This window comes from Hyla sarda, chromosome 7 (genome assembly GCF_029499605.1).
Source record: "Hyla sarda isolate aHylSar1 chromosome 7, aHylSar1.hap1, whole genome shotgun sequence".
Lineage (NCBI taxonomy): Eukaryota > Metazoa > Chordata > Amphibia > Anura > Hylidae > Hyla > Hyla sarda.
Window position 1 is genome coordinate 11,148,902 of NC_079195.1, and position 24,926 is coordinate 11,173,827.

Consider the following 24,926-nt stretch of genomic DNA (forward strand, 5'->3'; position numbering starts at 1 on the left):
TATGTGTTTTGTTTTGCGAGCGGCTTTCCGCAAGGTGGTGCGAGTGCTGCGGCACTCTTCGGTGTATGGGCGAGTCTGAGAGAGGAGTTCACACAAGAGTTATTAAAAAAAAATGAATAGATCCTGGCGGCAGGTACCTCAGATGGAAATGTGTTGGGCGGATTTCCTGGAGAGGAAATGTGTTAGGTGTGTCCGGGGGGCTGAGGTGGCCCCAGGTGTTGGCTATCCAGTATCTCTTGGGTGGGGGTCGGAGCCCAGTGTAGGGTTAACTGGTCTCCTCCGTGGCGGTAAGAAGACGGTGAAAGCGGGGTCAACCCGGGGTAGACCTCCACACAGGACGGTGTGGCAGCACCTCTCGGGTTGGTAAGAAGCCAATCAGTGTCTTTGTTACAGTTAAATTGTTATTTATATAAGTAATTTTATAAATAAAGCTGTGGCCGATTCCCACCAACGGAAAAGTTAAATTGTTGTTGTGTCCGTTATTATTAAATTTTTTATTGTAGTAAAGGGGAGGGGTAGTTATAGTCTGCTAGGAGCTAATTGGGTCTCAACAGTCTTGTAGTTTTGCATGGCTGTTCGGGCATGCTGGGAGATGTAGTCTTGCATGGCTGTTCGAGCATGCTGGGAGTTGTAGTTTTGAAACAGCTGGAGGCACACTGGTTGGGAAATCATTGATTTACTTACAATATTACTCCATCTCATCAGTTCATTGCTATCAACATGTGTAATGATAACTTTCTACCACTAGGTGGCACTAAGTGCCCATATAATTGGACGGTATCCTTTCCCATACATTGCTTGTGTCTCTCAGTGTTTCCCAACCTGTCTCTCCTCCAGCTGTTGCATATCTACAAGTCCTATCATGATAGGGGTAGTAGTTTTGCAACAGCCGGAGAGCCACAGATTGGAGACCATTGCTGTAGATTTGTCTTTTTTGTTACTGTTGACCATTAACCCTTTCATTGCCAGGGGCTTTTGGTTAATACAATAGGATACAGGATGCGCAGCCTGGTGAGCAGGGATAATCCCGATCTTATATCAGATCATACATTCCTCATATATATCCCACAATTCCCTGCTCTCAAGCTCCCCCTTATCTGTGTTCATCCTAAGCTTCCTGGTTCATGAATACAAATTCCAAAACTGTAACACAATGACACATAGGAATGTCAATGGAAAAATGGAGATTAGATCATAAATATCCCGATCTGTTTGTCATTTAGGGTCTGTGGGAAGGCGACTGACCACCCATTGGGCCGCTCTAAAGGAAGACACTAGAGGTAGTCACCCAATAGTAACCCTAAGTCACAATTATATACAGACACAATGGGGAGATATATCAAAACCTGTCCAGAGGAAAAGTTCCCCAGTTGCCCATAGAAACCAATCAGATCCCTTCTTTCATTTTTAACAAGGCCTCTGCAAAAGGAAAGAAGCAATCTGATTGGTTGCTACGGGCAACTGGGGAACTTTTCCTCTGGACAGGTTTTGATAAATCTCCCCCAATGTAACTAAACCTATAACACAGTTGTAGAGCTAATGTAATTTATGAGCCCATTGAACAAGTAAACATCCACAGTGCAGGGAGAAAAAGTAAACAAGGGTGTCCCAGCAAGATTTGTGAGTGCAACTCTGGAGGTGACTAGAGGATAAGGCATGATTTAGCAGCAGAATAGTAAGTGCAGTTCTGGACATGACTGGAGTATAAGACATAATGTAACAGCAGAATAATGACTGCAGTCCTAGAAGTGACTGGAGGATGAGACATGATGTAGGAGCAGAATAGTGACTACAGCTCTGTAGGCAACTGGAGTATAAAAAATGTTAGAACAGCAGAAAAAGGTGTGCAGCTCTGGAGATGACTGGTGGATAAGACACTATGTTCCAGAAGAATAGTGACTGCAGCTCTGGAGATGACTGGTGGATAAGACACAATGTAACAGAAGAATAGTGAGTAGAGGATAAGACATGATGTAACAGAAGAATAGTGAGTGCAGCTCTGGAGGATAAGACATGATCAGTAAAAGTAGATTTTCTTGCTGAATTATTGTATCTCTAAGCTGCGGTCAATACATCAGACGACTCCGTATAAAGCTGCCTGCGCGATTTATGATGTGTCGATACGTCTGGTGGTTATCTGCTCCACCATTACATTGGAGATATATCTCCTACACAGAAACGAAACATCAGAGACGTGTGGTAATAAAGAATGTCTGGTAATGTGCATGCTATAATGGGCGAGTATATCAGGGAGAAGGCACACTGCAGATTGAATGGCTGTCATAAAAATGACATATGGCTGCTCTGCCGCTACTATGTAACCCCTTGTATCAGAGCTGCAGTCAGCGCTGGGGCCTGTGCTTTACACTGGTGCAGGTGTTGTCACAGTGTTCACGATATCTGGGATTGGGATTATTCAGTCCTGATATGTAGTAGAGTCTGTCCAAGTACAAGGACCCTGTGCCTGACATCAGTGACTATGGGGAGGGGACCCCTATAATATAACAGTATGGTAGCATTATATGTGGGTGGAGCTTGCTGCACACTCATATTATGGCACTAGATGGCGCTATCTCTCTGTACAAGGCTTATGACAATAGTGGATATGAACCCTCTGCTCAGTGATGTCATCAGATACACTCAGAAGTGTCCAAATAATAGAAACCCAGTCACCTCTTTAAAGCTCTCCAGGGCTCATAGTGGGCTGCAAGGCTGAGTCGTCCAAGTCCACCAGAGTTGTCCTGACACTAGGAGCGGCCACAGGTCACTAAATAACATCAGGACGTCCTGCGTGTACTGCACTCTCCACCATTCAGGATGTCCTGCGTGTACTGCACTCTCCAGCATCCAGGATGTCCTGCATATACTGCGCTCTCCACCATCCAGGACGTCCTGTGCGCGCTGCACTCTCCACATTCCAGGACGTCCTGCGTGCGCTGCGCTCTCCACATTCCAGGACGTCCTGTGTGCGCTGCACTCTCCACCATCCAGGATGTCCTACGTGCTGCGCTTTCCACCATCCAGGATGTTCTGCGCACGCTGCGCTCTCCACCTTCCAAGACGTCCTGTGCGCGCTGCACTCTCCACCTTCCAGGATGTCCTGCAGGGGCTGCACTCTCCACCATCCAGGACATCCTGCGCGCTGCTCTCTTCACCATTCATGATGTCCTGTGTGCGCTGTGCTCTCCACCATCCAGGACGTCCTACGTGTGATGCGCTCTTCACCATTCAGGACGTCCTAAATGCACTGTGCTCTCCACCATCCAGGATGTCCTGCGTGTACTGCTGGATCCCAGGTGTCATTTATACAGGCAATGAGCTGAGATTAGGAGCACTTTCTTAAAGGGAACACATCAAATTTCAGCTTGTTACCTGTATAACAGACACCTGTCCACAGAAGCATCAATCAGATTCCAAAATCTCCACCATGGTCAAGACCAAAGAGCTGTCCAAGGATGTCAAGGACAAGATTGTGACCTACACATGGCTGGATTTAGCTACAAGACCATCGCCAAGCAGCTTATGTGTGCAGTCTATGTGTGTTTCCTAGTGCCGTGTTCTAGTCAGTTTTGTTTCTATTCAGTTGGTGTTCACTGCCAAATTTTAGATGGCATGTACATGTCCTTTCTTGAGCAGGGGGACCTTGTGGATGCAGCAGGATTTTAGTCAGTGTAGACAGTGTAGAATTTTACCAAATGGCCCCAGCTGCATTGAGATCATTGACAAAATCCTCCCGTGTAGTTCTGGGCTGATTCCTCGTGGTTCCCATGATTATTAAAACTCCATGAGGTGAGATCTTACATGGAGCCCCCGACCGATTGACAGAAATTTTGTGTTTCTTCTTGTCACGCTGGGCAACATGCAGCACCGAGCTCACCCTCAGCCTCTATCCCTGCCTACCTGACATTCTGCCCTATGCAACAGACCTTCAACAGGATAAGTGCAAGGGGTGGTGATGTCAAAACAATAAAGTAGAAAACAGTACAGAGGTCAGGGAACAGGTCGGTACACAAAGTAAAAAACAGGGAACAAAACACATGCAATATCAAAACTGACAAGGAATGATCTAACAAGCCAGGTCCAAACAGGCCAGAGCAGTTCAGTGTGACATGAGCTATGACTGGCTTAGGCTGCAACCCCCCCACTCCCACCCCTCAGCACTCCAAACTGCATTTTCTGATTTTGGACTTTTGCCAGGCCAGCAGGAGTCCAAAGTCTGTGCAAGAGATGGGGGGAAATTTGCACTGGGCAAGTAGGGGGACACCTAGTGGCAGCTTTTTTAAAAAACAAACTTCATTTTTTTTTTTTTAAACAAAGTACATTAGAAAGATTTTTTATTTACCATAAGGAGTGCAATAGCAAAAATTTGTTTTAATGTCCATTTAAAGAGAGTCCTCCGAATCTCAGCTTGGTACCTGTATAAAAGACACTTAGGAGCCAGAATCTGATTGTGTGATTATGTCTTTATATGTTTCACTTATTCTCCTTCTTGTGTTGATGGAAATAGGGAGATAGTTTAGGGAGAGGTGAAGGGTGTGACCAAATACTGTAAAATGCACCATAGGGTATAGTGCAATATGGTGTGGGGCTGATATAGTATGTGGGCTGTTGGGCTTTGTGTCCTAGGGCAGCCTGCTGTTCTTTCTCTGTGCTTTACACTACAACTCTGCTCCATTAGGAAAAAATTATATGCCGTGACTTATCTATTGGGGTTTGTTGTAGTCTGAAATCCACTTCCTGTTTCATCAGAGAGTCAGGCTGCCTTATCGATTGCTGACTTTTGCAGTATGGTGCGGATTGTAGTGAATGCTCTGTGCAGTTGTTTCCTGCAGTCTATGTGTGTTTCCAAGTGCATTGTTCTAGTCAGTTTTGTTTCTATTCAGTCCAGGCATGCTGGGAGTTGTAATTTTGCAACAGCTGGAGGCACTCTGGTTAGACACTGGGAGAATTTATTTTTGCATTTGCTCCATTTTAATGGTCACAAAATCTTGCATATTTGTACTGTACTGTAAAGTGGCGAGAAAAAATAGGTGAGTTTTAGGAGGGGATATGGCCAACAAAGGTCTAGTAAGGTTAGGCTTTAAAGGGGTTATCAGGATAAGAAAAACAAAGCAGTGTTTCCCAACCAGTGTGTCTCCGGGTTTGCAAAACTACAACTCCCAGTATGCCTGGACTAATTAGAAACAAACCTGACTAGAATGATGCACTAGTAAGCACACGTAGAATGAAGTAAACAACTGCACAGAGCATACGCTATAATCCAAACCGTACTGCAAAAAGTCAGCCATCAATAAAGCAGGGTTTTTAAACCAGTGTGTCACTGGCTTTTGCAGAACTATAAATCCCAGCATGGCCAGACTAATTAGAAACAAGACACAAGTAAACACATATAGAATGCAGGAAACAACTGCTTCGAGCATACACTATAATCCGCACCATAATGCAAAAGTCAGCAATCAATAAAGTTTCCCGACCAGTGTGTCTACAGCTGTTGCACAACTACATCTCCCAGCATGCCTGGACTGAATAGAAAACAAAACTGACCAGAACTAGGCACGAGTAAACATACACAGAATGCAAGAAACAACTGCACAGAGGATATGCTATAATCCGCACTATACTGCAAATGTCAGCAATCAATAAGGCAGTGTATTTCAACAAGTGTGACTCCAGCTGTTGCAAAACTACATCGCTCAGCATTCCCGGACTGAATAGAAAACAAAACTGACTATAACAAGGCACTAGTAAACACACATAGAATGCAGGAAACAACTGTACAGAGCATATAGTTAAATCCGCACCATACTGCAAAAGTCAGCAATTAAAGGTGTACTCCGGTGGAAAACATTTATTTTTATTTTTTTTTAAATGAACTGGTGCCAGAAAGTTAAACAGATTTGTATATTACTTCTATTAACAAATCTTAATCCTTTTTATCAGTTGTATGCTACAGAGGAAATTCTTTTCTTTTTGAATTTCTTTTATATCTTGTCCACAGTGCTCTCTGCTGACACCTCTGTCCGTGTCAGGAACTGTCCAGAGCAGCATAGGTTTGCCATGAGGATTTTCTCCTGCTCTGGACAGTTCCTGATACGGGCATCAGGTGTCAGCAGAGAGCACTGTGGACAACACAAAAAAAAAAAAAGTTTTTCCTCTGTAGTATACTGCTGCTAAAAAGTACTGGAAGGGTAAAGATTTTTTTTTAATAGAAGTAATTTACAAATCTGTTTAACTTTCTGGCACCAGTTCAATTTAAAAAAAAAAAAAAAAAAAAAAAAAAGTTTTCCACCGGAGTACCCCTTTAATTGCTGACTTTTGCAGTATGGTGCGGATTTAACTCTATGCTCTGTACAGTTGTTTCCTGCATTCTATGTGTGCTTACTAGTGCCTTGTTATAGTCAGTTTTGTTTTCTATTCAGTCCGGGAATGCTGAGTGATGTAGTTTTGCAACAGCTGGAGTCACACTGGTTGAAAGACACTGCCTTATTGATTGCTGACATTTGCAGTATAGTGCGGATTATAGCATATCCTCTGTGCAGTTGTTTCCTGCATTCTATGTGTGCTTACTAGTGCCTTGTTATAGTCATTTAAAAAAAAAAAAAAATTCCACCAGAGTACCCCTTTAAAAGCCAGCCTTCGGCTGTTTGGGCATGCTGGGGGTTGTAGTTTTGCAACAGTTAGAGACAGACTGTTTGGAAAACACTACTATAAGGGTCTGTAGTAGTCATACTTTCGCTATCCACTATGCCAGTGGTCTCCAACCTGAGGATCTCCAGATGTTGCAAAACTACAACTCCCAGCATGCCCGGACAGCCGTTGGCTGTCCGGGCATGCTGGGAGTTGTAGTTTTGCAACATCTGGAGGTCCACAGGTTGAAGACCACTGCTCTATGCTTTACACTGCAGCTCTGCTTGTTTATACTAGTTACTGTGTATAAGTCAGCACATGGAGAACAGATTTTGAATTTTTGCAAGGACAAAATGACTATAAACAACAAATAAGTAAAGCACCGGAGCGGCTGTAAATTCGTGCCTCATCCTTGTGATTTCGCAGGTATGAGCAAAGTGGCCGCCGGAGCAGAACTCTGTTCTCCGGTGTGTGACATAATGACAGAAAACCACTTTCCCAATCTGCCAGGAGGGGAGGGGGGTGAGGGGACGAATTACTGGGGCGCGTCACTTAGTCGCCGCAGCCCCGCCTTATAATGGAGCCGAAGTTTTTGTCGTAATTAGTTTCCTCTGCAATAAGTTCCCCTTAAATTTCTTCATAAAAACATTAGCGAGAGGCGCATCAATAACTCGCAGCCGCGGAGCCTTTATTAATATGGCCGAGCATTCCAGCAAAGTAATAACCATTTAGAGCAAAGTGAACATTTGTGCTGCCGATAAACGGCGCGAACGCCAAAACCGATCGCCGGTGCCTATAACTCCTAATGTACGGGAGCAACAATTATTAATAATTCAATTTAATTGAAATGAGCGATGAAATATAACGCGGCGAGGAGGCTAAACGTGGACAAGACGGCGGCGACCGCGGCAGCGCCGATCACGGGGAGAGAATGCTGCTGTGCTGTAATCGATTCAATAGTCAGATAATGTGTCTACGGAGATACGTTCTGTGTTGTCCTATCGCCGCGCACCTCGCACAACTTCTATAGGGGGAATAAAATGCAAAGACGTTACATGTCATATATATATATATATATATATATATATATATATATATATATATAAATTTATATTTATATATACATATATATATATATATATATATATATATATATATATATAAAACATAGTATACAATATATCAAATATAAACATATTTAATTAAATAAATAATTATATAAATATATAATATTATCCATCATACCTTAAATTATTTCTACTTAAATTGCAGTTTCCTTTTCCTGTCACTAGGTGGCGGGGCCCCGTTCAGTTTGCCATAGGGGCCCCCCTGAACTTTAGTAACATTCCTAATCAAGTATCTTCACCTTCTGAAGCCATAAGCATCTAATGGTCTAGAATATTGAATAATCCAACTACATGGCATAGAGTTGTACAAAAAAAAAAAAAAAAGTAAGTGAACCCCCTTGGAACACCCTGGATTTCTGTATTGATTGGTTTGGTTGATCAGATAGTGATGATTTCAGCACGGGCGCACAGGCTCACTGGATTATGTAAAGGAGTTGGCCTTTACATAAATCCAGCTAGCCTGTGGACTGAAATAGTTGTACTGTAAACATCCACAGTGCAGGGAGAAATTAAGGAAGGAATTCCCTGGATGTTTGCATGGATTACTTTAGTGGTCTGATTGTTTTCTAAGTCACACTTATAGCAAAATACAATGTAACTAGACTACTTCGGCTTAAAATATAGAAAGTTGCACCATTTATGTCTTTTATCCCCTTCCTGACCCATGATATATATTTACTGCATTACTTGGGTGAGGAAGTATGGGGCGCACATGAGAGCCAGGCCCGCAGCATACCCAGAGGATGCTGGTTGTTATCTGCAGCTGGCACCTGTCAGTAATGATCAACATCGGAGTTCACTGATGTTTGTCTCTTAAAGGGGTACTCCGTTGCTCAGCGCTTGGAACAAACTGTTCCGAACACTGGAGCCGGGAGCTCGTGACGCCATAGCCTCGCCCCATCATGATGTCACGCCCCACCCTGCCCCGACCTTCTGCTACGTCTGACCTTGCCTCTGCCTAGTCCTTCTGTCCCACGCCTTCTCAGCAGTCAGCGAGGTTGAGCCGTTGCTAGTGGATACGACCTGGTTGCTACTGCCGCAGCAAGACCATCCCGCTTTGCGGCGGGCTCTGGTGAACACCAGTAGCCTCTTGGAACCGGTCCACCAGCACGGTCCACGACAATCCCTCGCTGACACAGAGGATCCACAACCTGTAAGCCGAATCGTGACAGTAGATCCGGCCATGGATCCCGCTGAGGTGCCACTGCCAAGTCTCGCTGACCTTCCCACGGTGGTCGCTCAGCAATCGCAGCAAATTGCCCAACAAGGACAGCAGCTGTCGCAGTTGACCGCCATGTTACAGCAACTTCTGCCTCTGCTACAGCAGCAACCATCTCCTCCGCCAGCTCCTGCACCTCCTCCTCAGCGAGTGGCCGCTCCTAGCCTCCGCTTGTCCCTGCCGGACAAATTTGATGGGGACTCTAGACTGTGCCGTGGATTCTTATCTCAATGTTCCCTACATATGGAGATGTTGTCGGACCAATTTCCTACAGAACGGTCTAAGGTGGCGTTCGTAGTGAGCCTTCTTTCAGGAAAGGCCTTGTCTTGGGCCACACCGCTCTGGGACCGCAATGATCCTGCCACAGCCACAGTCCAGTCCTTTTTCGCTGAGGTCCGTAGTGTCTTCGAGGAGCCAGCCCGAGCTTCTTCTGCCGAGACTGCCCTGCTGAACCTGGTCCAGGGTAATTCTTCAGTGGGCGAGTACGCCATCCAATTTCGTACTCTTGTTTCCGAATTATCATGGAATAACGAGGCTCTCTGCGCGACCTTTAAAAAAGGCCTATCCAGTAGCATCAAGGATGTGCTGGCCGCACGAGAGATTCCTGCCAACCTGCAAGAACTTATCCATTTGGCCACACGCATTGACATGCGTTTTTCTGAGAGACATCAGGAGCTCCGCCAGGAAAAAGACTTAGATCTCTGGGCACCTCTCCCACAGCATCCGTTGCAATCTACGCCTGGGCCTCCCGCCGAGGAGGCCATGCAAGTGGATCGGTCTCGCCTGACCCAGGAAGAGAGGAATCGCCGTAGGGAAGAAAATCTTTGTTTGTACTGTGCCAGTACCGAGCATTTCTTGTGGTGGATTGCCCTATTCGTCCTCCACGTCTAGGAAACGCACGCACGCACCCAGCTCACGTGGGTGTGGCGTCTCTTGGTTCAAAATCTGCTTCTCCACGTCTCACGGTGCCCGTGCGGATGTCTCCTTCTGCCAACTCCTCCCTCTCAGCCGTGGCCTGCTTGGACTCTGGTGCCTCTGGGAATTTTATTTTGGAGTCTTTGGTGAATAAATTCTGCATCCCGGTGACCCGTCTCGTCAAGCCGCTCTACATTTCCGCGGTCAACGGAGTCAGATTGGATTGCACCGTGCGTTACCGCACAAAACCCCTCTTAATGTGTATTGGACCCCATCACGAAATGATTGAATTCTTCGTCCTTCCCAACTGTACCTCTGAGGTCCTCCTCGGTCTGCCATGGCTCCGGCTTCATTCTCCCACCCTTGACTGGACCACCGGGGAGATCAAGAACTGGGACTCTGCTTGCCATAGGAAGTGCCTCTCTCCCCCTCCCAGTCCCGTCAGGCAAGCCTCAGTGCCTCCTCATGGCCCCCGTCCTGGTGACACACTGCCCCGTGCCAAGCTTCACCCTCTGCCCTCCCTCCCCATTCCCACTCCTGCTGTACTGCCTGCCTTTGAGGAAACCCTCCATTCACTCCCGGTGTCCTCGTCCCAGGTAAAGCAGTTGTCGGACAAAAAAAGGGGGAGACCTAAGGGGGGGGGGTACTGTTACGCCGAGCGCTCCGGGTCCCTGCTCCTCCCCGGAGCGCTCACGGCGTCTCTCTCCCTGCAGCGCCCCGGTCAGTCCCGCTGACCGGGAGCGCTGCACTGACATGGCCGTCGGGGATGCGATTCGCACAGCGGGACGCGCCCGCTCGCGAATCGCATCCCAAGTCACTTACCCGTCCCGGTCCCCTGCTGTCATGTGCTGGCGCGCGCGGCTCCGCTCTCTAGGGCGCGCGCGCGCCAGCTCTCTGAGACTTAAAGGGCCAGTGCACCAATGATTGGTGCCTGGCCCAATTAGCTTAATTGGCTTCCACCTGCTCCCTGGCTATATCTGATCACTGCCCCTGCACTCCCTTGCCGGATCTTGTTGCCTTGTGCCAGTGAAAGCGTTTAGTGTTGTCCAAAGCCTGTGTTACCTGAACTCCTGCTATCCATCTTGACTACGAACCTTGCCGCCTGCCCCGACCTTCTGCTACGTCTGACCTTGCCTCTGCCTAGTCCTTCTGTCCCACGCCTTCTCAGCAGTCAGCGAGGTTGAGCCGTTGCTAGTGGATACGACCTGGTTGCTACTGCCGCAGCAAGACCATCCCGCTTTGCGGCGGGCTCTGGTGAACACCAGTAGCCTCTTAGAACCGGTCCACTAGCACGGTCCACGCCAATCCCTCGCTGACACAGAGGATCCACAACCTGTAAGCCGAATCGTGACAGATCCCTGCATTTAAACAGTTTTTTGTGTGCATCCCCTGTATCAAAGGTTGCCGTTTGGTTGTCAGGGCAGTCCGAGGCATTTACTTGGAATTGTTGCCTGCTGTGACTTGACTATTAATACCGGTAAATCTAGTAAATCAATGTAATGCGAGTGTGTTACACTGATCTTTATAAGCAATTAAATTATTGCTTATAAAAAGGCTCTAAACTTGCATGGTCAATGGTGTCAAACCCTTAAAGCTCCACAGGTAGAAAAGTAAAAAAGTTATAGGGTTATAATGGCGATGCACAATTATCCAAATTTGGAAAGTTGGAATGGTACTAACCTGTAGAATAAATATAGCGCGGCAGTCTGACCATACAGTAGGCGCTGATAAAATTATTGCCCCAAAAAATTGAATAAGTAAATTTTTTTTTGTTTTGCCCCACAAATAATTTATTGCTAGCTTTGTATTACATTATACTGAACAATAAAGGGTGTCAGTAAACTTGTCCAGCACAAAATGCTCTTATATCACTCTGCCAGTAGAAAAAGAAAACATAAGCCCAAAAATTTAAATGCGGGGGGGGGGGGGGGGGGGTCGAGAAGGGGTTAATGAGCACATTGAGCAAACATCCACAGTGCAGGGAGAAAAAAGCAAGTGAACGCCTGAATTTACAATCTGTAGATCCCTCTAAAAATAATAATTCCCTCCGCTTACTCGTTTACAACGCTGATGAGAAATTTTTGACCCGTCCTCCCTGAAAATGTGCCTCAGTTCATCCAGTTTTCTAGGATGCTGTGCATGCAGCGCCCTCTTCAGGTCAGGCCACAGTATACCCATAAGGTTAAAGGGGTACTCCGCTCCTAAACATCTTATAAGATTATTGATTGCTGGAAGTCCGGCCGCTGGGACCCCCTGCGATCTCCGGACAGGCATCGCGGACATACTGAACAGGGAAGCTTGGGGCTAGTACATAGCCGCCACATCCCCCCCCATAGACTTGCATTGAGGGGGTGTGGCGTGACATCACTAGGGGCATGACCCCCGCAGCCCGCACCCAACGTTCGAAACAAAATGTTCTGAATGCTGGGGCAGTGGAGTACCCTTTAATAGTGGTCGCTTACTGCTAGTTTAAGCAGCCACATTATAGAATTTTCTCCCTTTATAGACAATCTGTAGATAATCTGCATTACCGATGTACACCCAGGTCTTTAGCTTTCGTAACCCTTTCCAGCCTAATTAGTCTCTACAACATGTTTTATCAAGGAACGTTTCCCACTGACCAGTCTTTCTTGAGTAAAACAGATGTCAGTGACCAGGCTGTGTATGTCTTTATTTAATGGGTAAAGCCCCTGTGAACCTTCACTTCTTCTTTCGCTTACTTTTTCCCTGCACTGTGGATGTTTACTCAATGTAAGACATGAATTGTACAACTGTCTTTGTTTTATTAATTTAGTTACATTGTGATTGTCTATAATTGGGACTTCGAGAACAATCATATCCCATTTTATTAGTAATTCATGAGGAAACGCAAGAAATTTGTGTTTACTAACATTTTTCCCTGCACTGTGGATGTTTACTCTATATGCTTAATAAAAGACATGAATTGTGCAACTGTCTTTGTTTTTATTCGTTTAGCTACATTGTGATTGTCTATAATTGTGACTTGGATCACATTTTATTAGTAATTCATGTGGAAATCCAGAAAATTCCAAAGTGTTCACTTACTTGAAACTGTGTGGGTTTGGGTTCTTTTTTTCCCTGTTTGTTAAGACATTGGGCTGACAAAGATTTTTGACTGAGAAGGTGGCGGCTCATCTCCCGGCAGCGCAGCTTTTTTCCTTCATACCCGCTGCGCTCACATGTAATAACAGTCATTGCACGCTGTAGACAATCATCCGCACCGCACTGCTGCGCACCTACAATTAGTCTTGTGAAGCTGGAATCAATCTGCAGCACAATGCAAAAAAAAAAAAAAAAACAACCACCCCAAAATATATACAGTATATATATATATATATATATATATATATATATATATATAGGCTCTCCATAGACTAAAGCTTCATTCTATAGATCAATAGGAGAGTGTGTACCTGCTGCAGGGATTCTATCTCTGTGCACAGCGCCTCGTATGCACTTTCCGTGTTCTCCTCTCTATAGGATTCCAGCTCTTTCTTCAGCCTGAATGCAAACAAATAAAGGTTCACAAGGTCATGGTACGCAGCGTTACAGGCGGTACCAGCGCCGCAGCTCGGGAATACATTGCTTTATATAAAACACATACAGAGGGAGAGATTCTGTAAAAAAATTTAAAAATTCCACCAAGATTTAGCAAAATAGCATCTACGCGTGCACAATAATTAGGCAAGTGAGTGTTTTGTCCAAATCATCTTTTTTATGTACATTTTCCAACTCCGAGCTGTAAAAACATAAATGCTTATTGGATGAAAGCATATCAGGTAATGTGTAATTTGTGGAATGAGGGAGGGGGCGGCCTAAGCAGATGAACGCACGATATCAAGGTGTGCTGAATTATTAGGCAACTTCTTTTCCTCAGGCAAAACGGGCCATAAAAAAGAGATCTAACTGACTTCAAAGTCAAAGATTAAAAGTTTTTGTAAACGTTATTGGGGCGCGATCACAGAATCATCTAAAAGCTTTGTTTTAAATAGTCAACAGGGTCACGAGAAATGCCTTGAGAAAAGAGGAGCAAATTAAAGGGGTACTCTGGCCCTAAGACATCTTATCCCCTATCCAAAGGATAGGGGATAAGATGTCTGACCGCTGGGGTCCCACCGCTGGGGACCCCTGCAATCTTGCATTCGGCACCCACCTCTTTGAGCTGCATGCTGCGCTGGCAGTTCACAAACTGCCGGGTGCCGACCACGGGGCCGGAGTATTGTGACGTCACGACTCCGCCCCCATGTGACGTCAACCCCTGCCCCCGCTATGCAAGTCTATGGGAGGGGGCGTGACGGCCGTCACGCCCCCTCCCATAGACTTGCATAGCGGGGCAGGGGGAGACGTCACACAGGGGCGGAGTTGTGACGACACGCCCCCACCCATAGACTTGCATAGCGGGGGCGGGGGGGTGACGTCACACAGGGGCAGAATCGTGATGTCACGATACTCCGGCCCCGTGGTCGGCACCCGGCAGTTTGTGAACTGGCAGCGCGGCGGGACCCACGCGGTCAGACATCTTATCCCCTATCCAAAGGATAGGGGATAAGATGTCTTGGGGCCGGAGTACCCCTTTAAGTGCCATAGATTTGAGGAGAATCAAACGTGAAGCCACCAGGAACCCATGATCCTCCGGGTCAGTCATATTCCAGAACTGCAAACGACCTGGAGTGGCCAAAAGTATAAGGTGTTCAGTGCTCAGAAACCTGACCACCACTGTACAAGACATAAGACTGGGCCAAGACTTATCTGAAGACCTGACCATCGATGAGCAAGATACAAGACTAGCAAGTCAATTTGCTGCGGATAGCCTTCTCCTTTTCAAACTCGCGGCGGGAAATACACTTTAAAAGGGTTATCCAGGAAAAAACTTTTTTTCTATATATCAACTGGCTCCAGAAAGTTAAACAGATTTGTAAATTACTTCAATAAAAAAATCTTAATCCTTTCAGTACTTATGAGCTACTGAAGTTGAGTTGTTCTTTTCTGTCTAAGTGCTCTCTGATGACACCTGTCTCGGGAAATGTCCAGAGTAGAAGCAAATAACCATAGCAAACCTCTTCTACTCTGTGCAGTTCCCGAGACAAGCAGAGATGTCAGCAGAGAGCACTGTTACCAGACAGAAAAGAACTACTCAACTTCAGCAGCTGATAATCATTGGAACAATCAAGATTTTTTAATAGAAGTCATTTACAAATCTGTTTAACTTTCTGGAGGCAGTTGATATATAAAAAAAAGTTTTTTCCTGGATAACCCCTTTAAGTTTGAAAAGACATATGCCTGTGTGAACGTACCCTAAAGTGACCAGAGGTCAATTTCCTCCAGAAAGTTTCTGCAACATGAGCATGAAATCTTCCTCCCTGTACAATTAGCCTTGGGCTAGGTTCACACTGCGGAATCACACTGTGGAAATGTAGGCAGCATAAAGAATCCATTTTGGTGATGAAATTGCAACTAGTATGGCTGAAAACACATGCCTGCCACATCATAAAATAGGGAAGCACAAGGAATACACAAGAGCCCCTACATTATTCTCTAATAATATCCTGTACTGAATTGTATAAGCAGAGAAACACATTTCCTGTATTGCTAACATAAGCGGCTAAAGCAGAATATAAAGGGTGGGGGACTCCATAGTCTCAGGGGTGCACATAACCCGGGGCTGGCCCCCAATACAGGAGCCGCTGTTTACCACATGTGTCTATGGATCAGGCGTCAGTAGCAGGGAGAATGGCTGGGAATTATATTATATTACAGGAGCTGATGGGATGTTCTTGCATAATTTTGCCGTTTTACATATAGAATGATTCCTGTAATGTTTCCTTCGTGTTTTTACCTTAAGATCTAATCATCTCACAATTGCTTTTCTCTCTAATCTCTGCGGCTTTATGAAATATGTCGGCTGCACATCAGAGTAATGCAGAGTATATAAAGCAGACGCTGTAGGGGCCGGGTGGGTGCGTGCGTGGCGCAGGGCAGCACGTGGAGGCGGGTGCAGACTGTATGGGGTCAGCCACAGGTTTTTAGGTTGGGGGGTGGGCGGGGGGTCTTGAGGGATTTAGCTGAGGAGACTGGTATTATATAGTATTATGTAATGGGGTAAACATCGAAAATTGACTGATTTATATTGTATCAGTGGCGCTTGTTGGTGTAAAACCAAGTAAGTGATTTTTAAAGTGTACTGCCAAGAAAAAAAAAAGTGATATGTTACTCAGTACCTAATCCTGATCATGTACATATAATTTTTTTTTTACGTGTCTTGGACCTATATATCCCTAACAAATCGCCTTTATATGTTGCTCACTTGATTTGTCTTCTTGCCTTGTGGAGGGGGCGTGTCCATCTCTCTCCCTCACTGTGATGACTCATCTGCTCTGAGTCTGGGAGCAGCCTGGCAGTCTGCAGATCACTGCACAGTAGTTTGTATGCATACATTTTCTATCTGTTCCTAGTAAAGCTGGATGCTAATCAACATAGCTGTCACTATTTGTGTCATTCAGCTTTCACAGACTTCAGCTTTCAGCTTCTTCGTCATTCAGGGGTCAGAGAAAGCTTTGGCTGTTCAAGCATGCTGGGAGTTGTAGTTTGAAGTGCAACAGCTGGAGCTGCAGTGTTTGTAAAGCACTTTGTTAGAGCAGTGTTGCCTTTAGCTGTTGCAAAACTACAACTCCCAGCATGCCCACACATCCTTTGTCTGTAGTTTTGCAAGAGTTGGTGGCACACTGCTGGAGAATTTACAGCTCTAAAACGAGTTTTACAAAGATTGTACCTACTGCATTACACTGAGTCATGTTAGGCTGCTTTCACACTACAAAATCAAACATCCGTAGGAAGATCTGTGTGAAAATCAGCTGAAAACGGCAGAAACAAAATTCTATACGTCCGTTAGAAAATCCCATTATAGTCTACGGGATTTTCTAATATCCATATGAATCCGTTATAGTGCGTTATTGATAACGGACGTTAGTTTGTTACGGAAGATAGTTCATGAACTATTTCTTCCGTAACGGGGTTTGTGATGGAGGGAACGGTGTTTATGCGGGCGGGGGGGTTTGTGATGGAGGGAACGGGGTATGGTGGGGAGGGGGTTTGACGGAGGGAATGGGCTAGCGCCGTAGCGCCGCATGGCACTAACTTGTAGTTTACCTACACAGGGTGCCTCCATCTGTTTCACTACTACAACTCCCAGCATGCCCTGACAGCCAATAGATGTCAGGGCAAGCTGGGAGTAGTGGTGAAACAGCTGGAGGCACCCTTTGTAGATAAACTAAGGGCGGAAATCCCCCCCCCCCCCCCCCCCCCAGCAGGCATCAGTGACGTGGTGCTTGCTGGGGAAGTCTGCCTGGTAGTGAGCACACTACCAGGCAGAAAAAAAGTTATTTTTAATATAAAATCCTTTAATCCTTTTAGTATTTATGAGCTGCTGAAGTTGAGTTGTTCTTTCCTGTCTCAAGTGCTCTCTGATGACACCTGTCTCGGGAACTATCCAGAGTAGAAGCAAATCCCCATAGCAAACCTCTTCTACTCTGTGCAGTTCCCGAGACAGACAGAGATGTCAGCAGAGAGCACTGTTTCCAGACAGATAAGAACAACTCAACTTCAGCAGCTGATAATCATTGGAAAGATTAATATTTTTTAATAGAAGTAATTTACAAATCTGTTTAACTTGAGCCAGTTGATATATATATATATATATATATATATATATATATATATATATATTTAAAAAAAAAAGTTTTTCCTGGAATACAACAATCGATTTACCCATAGGACTTATTATACCCTAGGCTTTCTATATAGAATCGGGAGGCTCAAGGATTCCAGGATTTGAGTCAAGCAAATGGTTAGAGATAGAGTTCTGCCCTCGGATTGCCATTTTGGGTAACGATGGAGAGGTTATAATAAATAAACAAATCAAATATAAAAAAATAAAATGTAAAGATAATTCTTTTATGCAAGACTTTTGATTGCTAGGAATTTGATTGCAAAGATGGTCCCTGACATTGCGACTGTTTAGCCCATATGAACATTTTCTGTCGAGAGGTGTTTTTTTTTATTTTTTTATTTTTTTTACCTTCCTCTGCAGAAGGGGTAGGGGTTGGATGCTCTTATATGTTATGATTTGCTTGCAGTTTATCTAGATTTTTTTTTTTTGTAAAACATTAAAGTCGAATAAAGAGAATTAATTTTTTTATTTTTTTTTAATTACGCACTTTGGTCTATTCTGGCCCAGCACAGCTGAGGTGAGTCTAGATTTCACATACACAACGCTATGAAATGAATGGGTAATGTCTGATAAAAAAGCAGCAAGTCCGATCTCCTGCTCCAGGCAGCATTGTTCAAGGATTAGCAACCAAACAATCCTATTTCTCATGTAAGACATTTCTTGTAGACTGGAAAGGAAAGAAAGCAAAAAAAAAAAAAAGAGAGAAATAGGTAAAGTACAGTAATATTAATAGTACATTATAGTGATAGTAAAAATCAGGGATGGTATAGTATAGTACAGTGTAGTAATAGTATATACCGTATTTTTCGCCCTATAAGACGCACCCAATTTATAGGTGCCAAATCTAAAAAAATAAAGATTCTGAACCCAACAGTGGTCTTCAACCTGCGGACCTCCAGATGTTGCAAAACTATAACTCCCAGCATGCCCGGACAGCCGTTGGCTGTCCGGGCATGCTGGGAGTTGTAGTTTTGCAACATCTGGAGGTCCGCAGGTTGAAGACCACTGGTATAGGAGGTAATACTCACGTGTCCCCGCCGCTCCGGACCCGTCACCGCTGCCCTGGATGTCGCTCCATCACTGTCGCCGTGTCCCCGTGGTGTCCCCGACGCTCCGGACTTCTTCTTCCCCGGGATCCACGCTCTCCGTCGCCGTCATCACGTCGCCGTCATCACGCCGCTCCGATTGGATGACGGGCGTGCGCGACGACGTGATGACGTTGAAGGAGAGCGCAGGGGATCCCGGCACGGAGAAGACACCGAGGAGGCAGTTGAGGTCCCTCCCGGTGTCCTGTAAGCTGTTCGGGACGCCGCGATTTCACTGCGGCGGTCCCGAACAGCCCGACTGAGCAGCCGGGTTAGTGTTATTTTTGCTTCAGAAGCGGCGGTCAGCTTTGATCGCCGCGTCTGAAGGGTTAATACAGGGCAGACCGCGACCGGTGATGTCCTGTATTAGCGGCGGGTCCCGGCCGTTGATGGCCGCAGGTATTCGCCGTATAAGACGCACCAACTTTTCCCCCCCCAGTTTTGGGGAAGAAAAAGTGCGTCTTATACGGCGAAAAATACGATAGTATATCAGGTATAAGGTGATGGATAGTATAGTAATATTAACCAAAACAACAACACATATATAAAGGATACACTAAAGTAGATGAATCAATAAGTACTGAAATAGGCGTAAAGAAAGTCAGGTCCGGCACTGCTGTCCAAACAAACCAAATCCTGCCATGATATACAGTGTCAGTCACACAATCTGTATGATGCCCGGGGGGGGGCACTCCAGCAAATAGCAGACATAAACGATGATAAGAAGAATGAAAGGATGCACTCACCCAGGGAACTTGATAGCAGAACAGAAACCGGTACAACACATAGGCGGGTAGACGCAGAGGAGCGACCTCGCAGCAAAGCTACCCGCCTATGTGTTGTACCGGTTTCTGTTCTGCTATCAAGTTCCCTGGGTGAGTGCATCCTTTCATTCTTCTTATCATTGTCAATAAGTACTGACACTGTATTATCCTTACTAAAGAATTGTAGGCACCATATAATGTGACCTCCTGTTATTGAATACACCCGAAAAAAGAACAATTTGGAGTCACTTCAACATAAAATTTTATATTTATTGATATGCATTAAAAGTCAATACAGTATATTAAAAAAGGAGAAAACAGCATCACAAAAAATACAGCGACATCACCGCCACATCTGCCGATCATAAGAAGGTTACCGTATTTTTCGATATATAAGACGCTCCGGCATATAAGACGCACCCAATTTTAAAGGATGAAAATGTAGAAAAAAAAGATTCTGAACCTTCAACCTGCGGACCTCCAGATGTTGCAAAACTACAACTCCCGTTGGCTGTCCGGGTATTCCAGGAGTTGTAGTTTTGCAACATCTGGAGGTCCGCAGGTTGAAGACCACTGGTATAGGAGGTAATACTCACGTGTCCCCGCCGCTCCGGACCCATCACCGCTGCCTCGGATGTCGCCCTCCATCGCTGTCGCCGCGTCCCCGGGGTGTCCCCGTCGCTCCGGAACGTCTCTGCTGCCAGGTATCCTCGCTCTCCCTTGCTGGCATCACGTCGATACGCACGTCGCTACACACGCCGCTCCTATTGGATGGCGGGACAGCGCCATCCCAGTCTCTGCCCCGTACTTTCTTGTGGGTATTGGTATGTACAATGTCCTTGCACAGATGCAGTAATCACTATGTTGAAGGCACTTTATGCATATGGCACATTCACTATACTAACATATTGTTGCACGCATTTTGCTCCATATTGCTGCTATTCATATATATGCACTTTTGTTAGTTACATAACCACCTACTACCTTCTTATGATCGGCAGATGTGCCGGTGATGTTGCTGTATTGTTTTTTTAATGCTGTTTTCTCCTTTTTTAATATTTTGACTTTTAATGCATATCAATCAATATAACATTTTGTGATGAAGTGACTCCAAATTGTTCTTTTTCGGGTGTATAGTATATTAATAGTACAGTATAGTAACAGTATAAATCGGTATGAGGTGAGGTATGTTATAGTAATAGTACAGTATAGTAACAGTATAGATCAGGTATAAGGTGAGGTATGGTATAGCAATAGTACAGTATAGTAACAGTATTGTTACATTATGCTCTCCGGCCGCACACGCTGGCGGTAAGAGCATGGTCCCGTTACCTGCTGCTGCTGGAAGGCTGGGATTCGCATCGCAGGACGCGCCTGCATGCGAATCCAAGCCCGTCACTCACCTGGCACTTCTCCTGCCCCCGTCTCTGCGCTCCGCTGCGTGTCCCCATCCCCTAGGGCACACGCGTGCAAGAGCTTTAAGATTTAAAGGGCCAGAGCGCCCATTAGTGAAGTAACACCTGTGGCTCATTGATAAATTCCTCCATCTCCCACACTTTCCTGCTGGATCTTTGTTGCCCTGGAGCCTGAAAGAAAGCATTCCTGTGATTGTCTTGCCGTGTATTTTACCCTTTGCTCTGTGACCTGACCTTGCTCCTTTGCCGTCTGCCTACTGACCATTTGCTACGTTCCTGACTGCGCTACTGTGCCACCTGCCCTGACCTTCTGCTATCCTGACCATGAGCTGCCTTATTCCTCCTGTGCCTTGAATTCCTCAGCCGTCTGTGTGGTCGAGCCGTGCCAGGGGTGGCGACCTAGGTACCGCCTACCGAAGCAAGTCCATCCCGCTTTGCGACAGGCTCTGGTAAAAAACAGTGGCACCTTAGACTCCGCTCCCTAGTACAGTCTGAGTCATCTGCTACACAGGTCCAGCGGATCCACATCCACCGGTGTTCCTGTCTTCAGAAACGTGAGTGTTACAAGTATAAATCAGGTATGAGGTGGGGGATGGTATAGTAATAGTACAGTATAGTAATAGTATAAATCAGGTATGAGGTGAGGCATGGTATAGTAATAGTACAGAATAGTAATAGTATAAATCAGGAATGGTATAGCAATAGTACAGTATAGTAATAGTACAAATCAGGTATAAGGTGAGGGATAGTATAGTAATAGTACAGTATAGTAACAGTATAAATTAGGTATGAGGTGGAGGATGGTATAGTAATAGTACAGTAAAGTAATAGTATAAATCAGGTATTATGTGAGGTATGGTATAGTAATAGTACAGTACAGTAATAGTATAAATCAGGTATAATGTGAGGATGGTATAGTAATAGTACAGTATAGTAATAATCAGGTATGAGGAGAGGGATGGTATAGTAATAGTAGAGTATAGTAATAGTATAAATCAGGTAGGAGGTGAGGTATAGTATAGCGATAGTACAGTATAGTAATAGTATAAATTAGATATGAGGTGAGGGATGGTATAGTAATAGTACAGTACAGTAATAGTATAAATCAGGTATGAGGTGAGGGATGGTATAGTAATAGTACAAATAGTACAGTATAGTAATAGTATACATCAGGTATGAGGTCATGGATGGTATAGTAATAGTACAGTATAGTAATAGTATAAATCAGGTATAAGGTGAGGTCAAATATGGGGTGAGGTCAGGTATATGGTGAGGTCAGGTATGAAGTGAGGTTAGGTATAAGGTGTCAGGTATGAGGTGAGGTCAGGCATGAGGTGAGGTCCGGTATAAGGTGAGGTCAGGTATAAGGTGAGGTCAAGTATGGGGTGAGGTCGGGTATGAGGTGAGGTCAGGCATGAGGTGAGGTTAGGTATAAGGTGAGGTCAGGTATAAGGTGAGGTCAGGTATGAGGTGATATTAAGTATATGGTGAGGTCAGGTATAAGGTGAGGTCAGGTATGAGGTGAGGTCAGGTATGGGATGAAGTCAGGTATAAGGTGAGGTCAGGTATAAGGTGAGGTATTAGTTAAGGTCAGGTATAAGGTGAGGTTAAGTATATGGTGAAGTCAGGTATGAGGTGTGGTCAGGTATAAGGTGAGGTCAGGTATGAGGTGTGGTCAGGTGTAAGGTGAGGTCAGGTATGAGGTGAGTAGAGATAAGTGAATTTTTCTGGCCTACAGAGAGCCTTAATAGGGGTGTAGAACACTTTGCCTTGCCGTAACACGCATAGGGAGTGTGCTGTGTTAGAGAAATAATACTGTTATTCAGTATGACATGCAGATAAGAGGCGTTGCTATTAGAATCACTGTCGCAGATTGGCACAATGACAGAGCCTGGAGGTGGCAGAAGCATGAGGAGACCATATAGTGGCTGAATGACACAGCCTGGAGCTGGCATCATCATGAGGAGAACATATGGTGGCAGTATGAGACAGCCTGGAGCTGGCATCATAATGAGGAGAACATATGGTGTCAGAATGAGACAGCCTGGAGCTGGCATCAGCATGAGAACATATGGTGGCAGAATAAGACAGCCTGGATGTGGCATCAACAACACCAGGAGTCCTGAACGTGAACCTGTGACAGAGTGGAACGGTGGGTGGCAAAACCAGTACTCGGTGACGAAGGTGGGTGAAAAAAGGAGAAAGTGGCATCAGATGTGTGGCATCAGGCAGGTGGCAGGATCAGAATAGTAGCTGAAGCACATAGGCAGAAGAAAACGGTCTCTTTTGTAAAAGTGTTGGTGTGCACAAGTAAGTATTGAGGATATGCATTATGTAAAACTTAACTTTTAATAATATTCTTAGGATAAAATATATGATCCCAAAATTTTTATTTTTATTTAACAAAAGGAAAGGTGTGCAAAAAACACCATGTGCCAACTACACTACCAAGTATTGATGTGATGCAAAGACCTCTAAAAGGTGGAAGGGAACAACATATGGTCCATTGTAACCGGTGTGGGGTAAAAACTTCCCCTGTAAGGCCCTATTCTCACACTATTAAAGGGGTATTCCAGGCAAAACTTTTTATATATATATCAACTGGCTCAGGAAAGTTAAACAGATTTGTAAATTACTTCTATTAAAAAATCTTAATCCTTCCAATAGTTATTAGCTTCTGAAGTTTTCTGTCTAACTGCTCAATGATGATGTCACGTCAGAATATCCCCATAGGAACTGCACAGCTCCCGGGACGTGAGTCATCAGAAAGCAGTTAGACAGAAAACAGCAACTCAACTTCAGAAGCTAATAACTATTGGAAGGATTAAGATTTTTTTTATAGAAGTAATTTACAAATCTGTTTAACTTTCCGGAGCCAGTTGATATATAAAAAAAAGTTTTGGCCTGGAATACCCCTTTAATTACCTTCTTGGCAAGCATTACTCGCCCTAAAAGGGCGGCCCCACACAGGAACTTCTCCCTATTTCCACCTACAAACACTGCCATTTCCCAGGGTTCTTAGGTGGAAATAGGGAGAGGTTCAAGTGTGGGACCGCCCTTTTTAAGACGAGAAACACTTTCCTTAAAAAGGTAAGGTGGAAGGAAACAACGTATGGTCCATTGTAGCAGGTGGGGGTAAAAACTTTCCCTGTAAGGCCCTACTCTCGCCCTATTAATTCCCTACTTGGCAAGTGTTACTCGCCCTATAAAAGATGGCCCCACATAGGAAACTCTCCCTATTTCCACCTAAAAGCCCTGGGAAATGGCAGTGTTTGTAGGTGGAAATAGGGAGAGGTTCCTGTGTGGGGCCGCCCAGGGCGAGTAACACTTGCATACTGCCACGGTGTGCCTGGGTCCCCTATCTTGTCTTTCTCATAACCCTCTTGCTCCTCTGGCTGCTCCTACTCCTCCTCTCCTGTCAGATGACTATAAAAAACGCTCATTTTGCTAAACCTAAACTGTGCTCCACTGTCCCCCTTCCCTTCCATTACAGCCCCCACAGGGCTCATGTGGCCGTGAGATGTAGACGCCACGTCTCCAGTGCCCTGACCAGCCATAGTTTCCAACAAGTGTTGTAGTAAATGAAGCAGTGGAATGACGTTGTTCATCCCGTAATCCTGGTGACTGACTAATAATGTGTCGGGCCTGAGCAAACGTCAGGTGCCACGTATAAGCTGCCACTGGTTGACATTAAAGTTACACAGGGGAGTCCCCCTATCCGCTTGGATCATCAAGAAATCGGTGATGGCTTTTCTCTGTTCGTATAGTGGGTCCAACATATGGAGAGTGGAATTCCAACGTGTGGAAATGTCGCAAATCAGACTATGTTGGGGGATACCGTTCTGACGCTGCAGCTCAAGGAGGGTGTGCTTTGCAGTGTACGAGTGGCTGAAGTGCATGCAAAGTTTCCTTCCCATTGTTAGGATGTCTTGCAGATGGAGGGAACACTTCAGGAACCGCTTGACAACCAGATTGAACACGTGTGCCATGCAGGGCGCATGGCTCAGGCTTCCTTGTCGCAGTGCAG

The 24,926-nt window shown here is 45.2% G+C and overlaps 1 protein-coding gene across 3 annotated transcripts in view; it reads right to left on the reverse strand.

Annotated features, from left to right (window-relative positions):
- Positions 1-521: 521 nt before the first annotated feature.
- The window catches only part of CCDC172 (coiled-coil domain containing 172), a 123,261-nt gene continuing 98,856 nt past the window's right edge, over positions 522-24,926 (reverse strand). For 2 of the 3 annotated variants that reach the window (XM_056531376.1, XM_056531375.1), the window contains exons 7-9: positions 13,323-13,410; positions 12,955-13,176; positions 522-656 (exon numbers count right to left, since the gene is read on the reverse strand). In XM_056531376.1, coding sequence (XP_056387351.1) covers positions 537-656; positions 12,955-13,176; positions 13,323-13,410 — 430 coding nt within the window. In that variant the 3' untranslated portion in view covers positions 522-536. Of the gene's footprint in view, positions 657-7,267; positions 7,652-12,954; positions 13,177-13,322; positions 13,411-24,926 lie in introns of those variants that run through there. The other variant, XM_056531377.1, reaches the window with a different exon arrangement.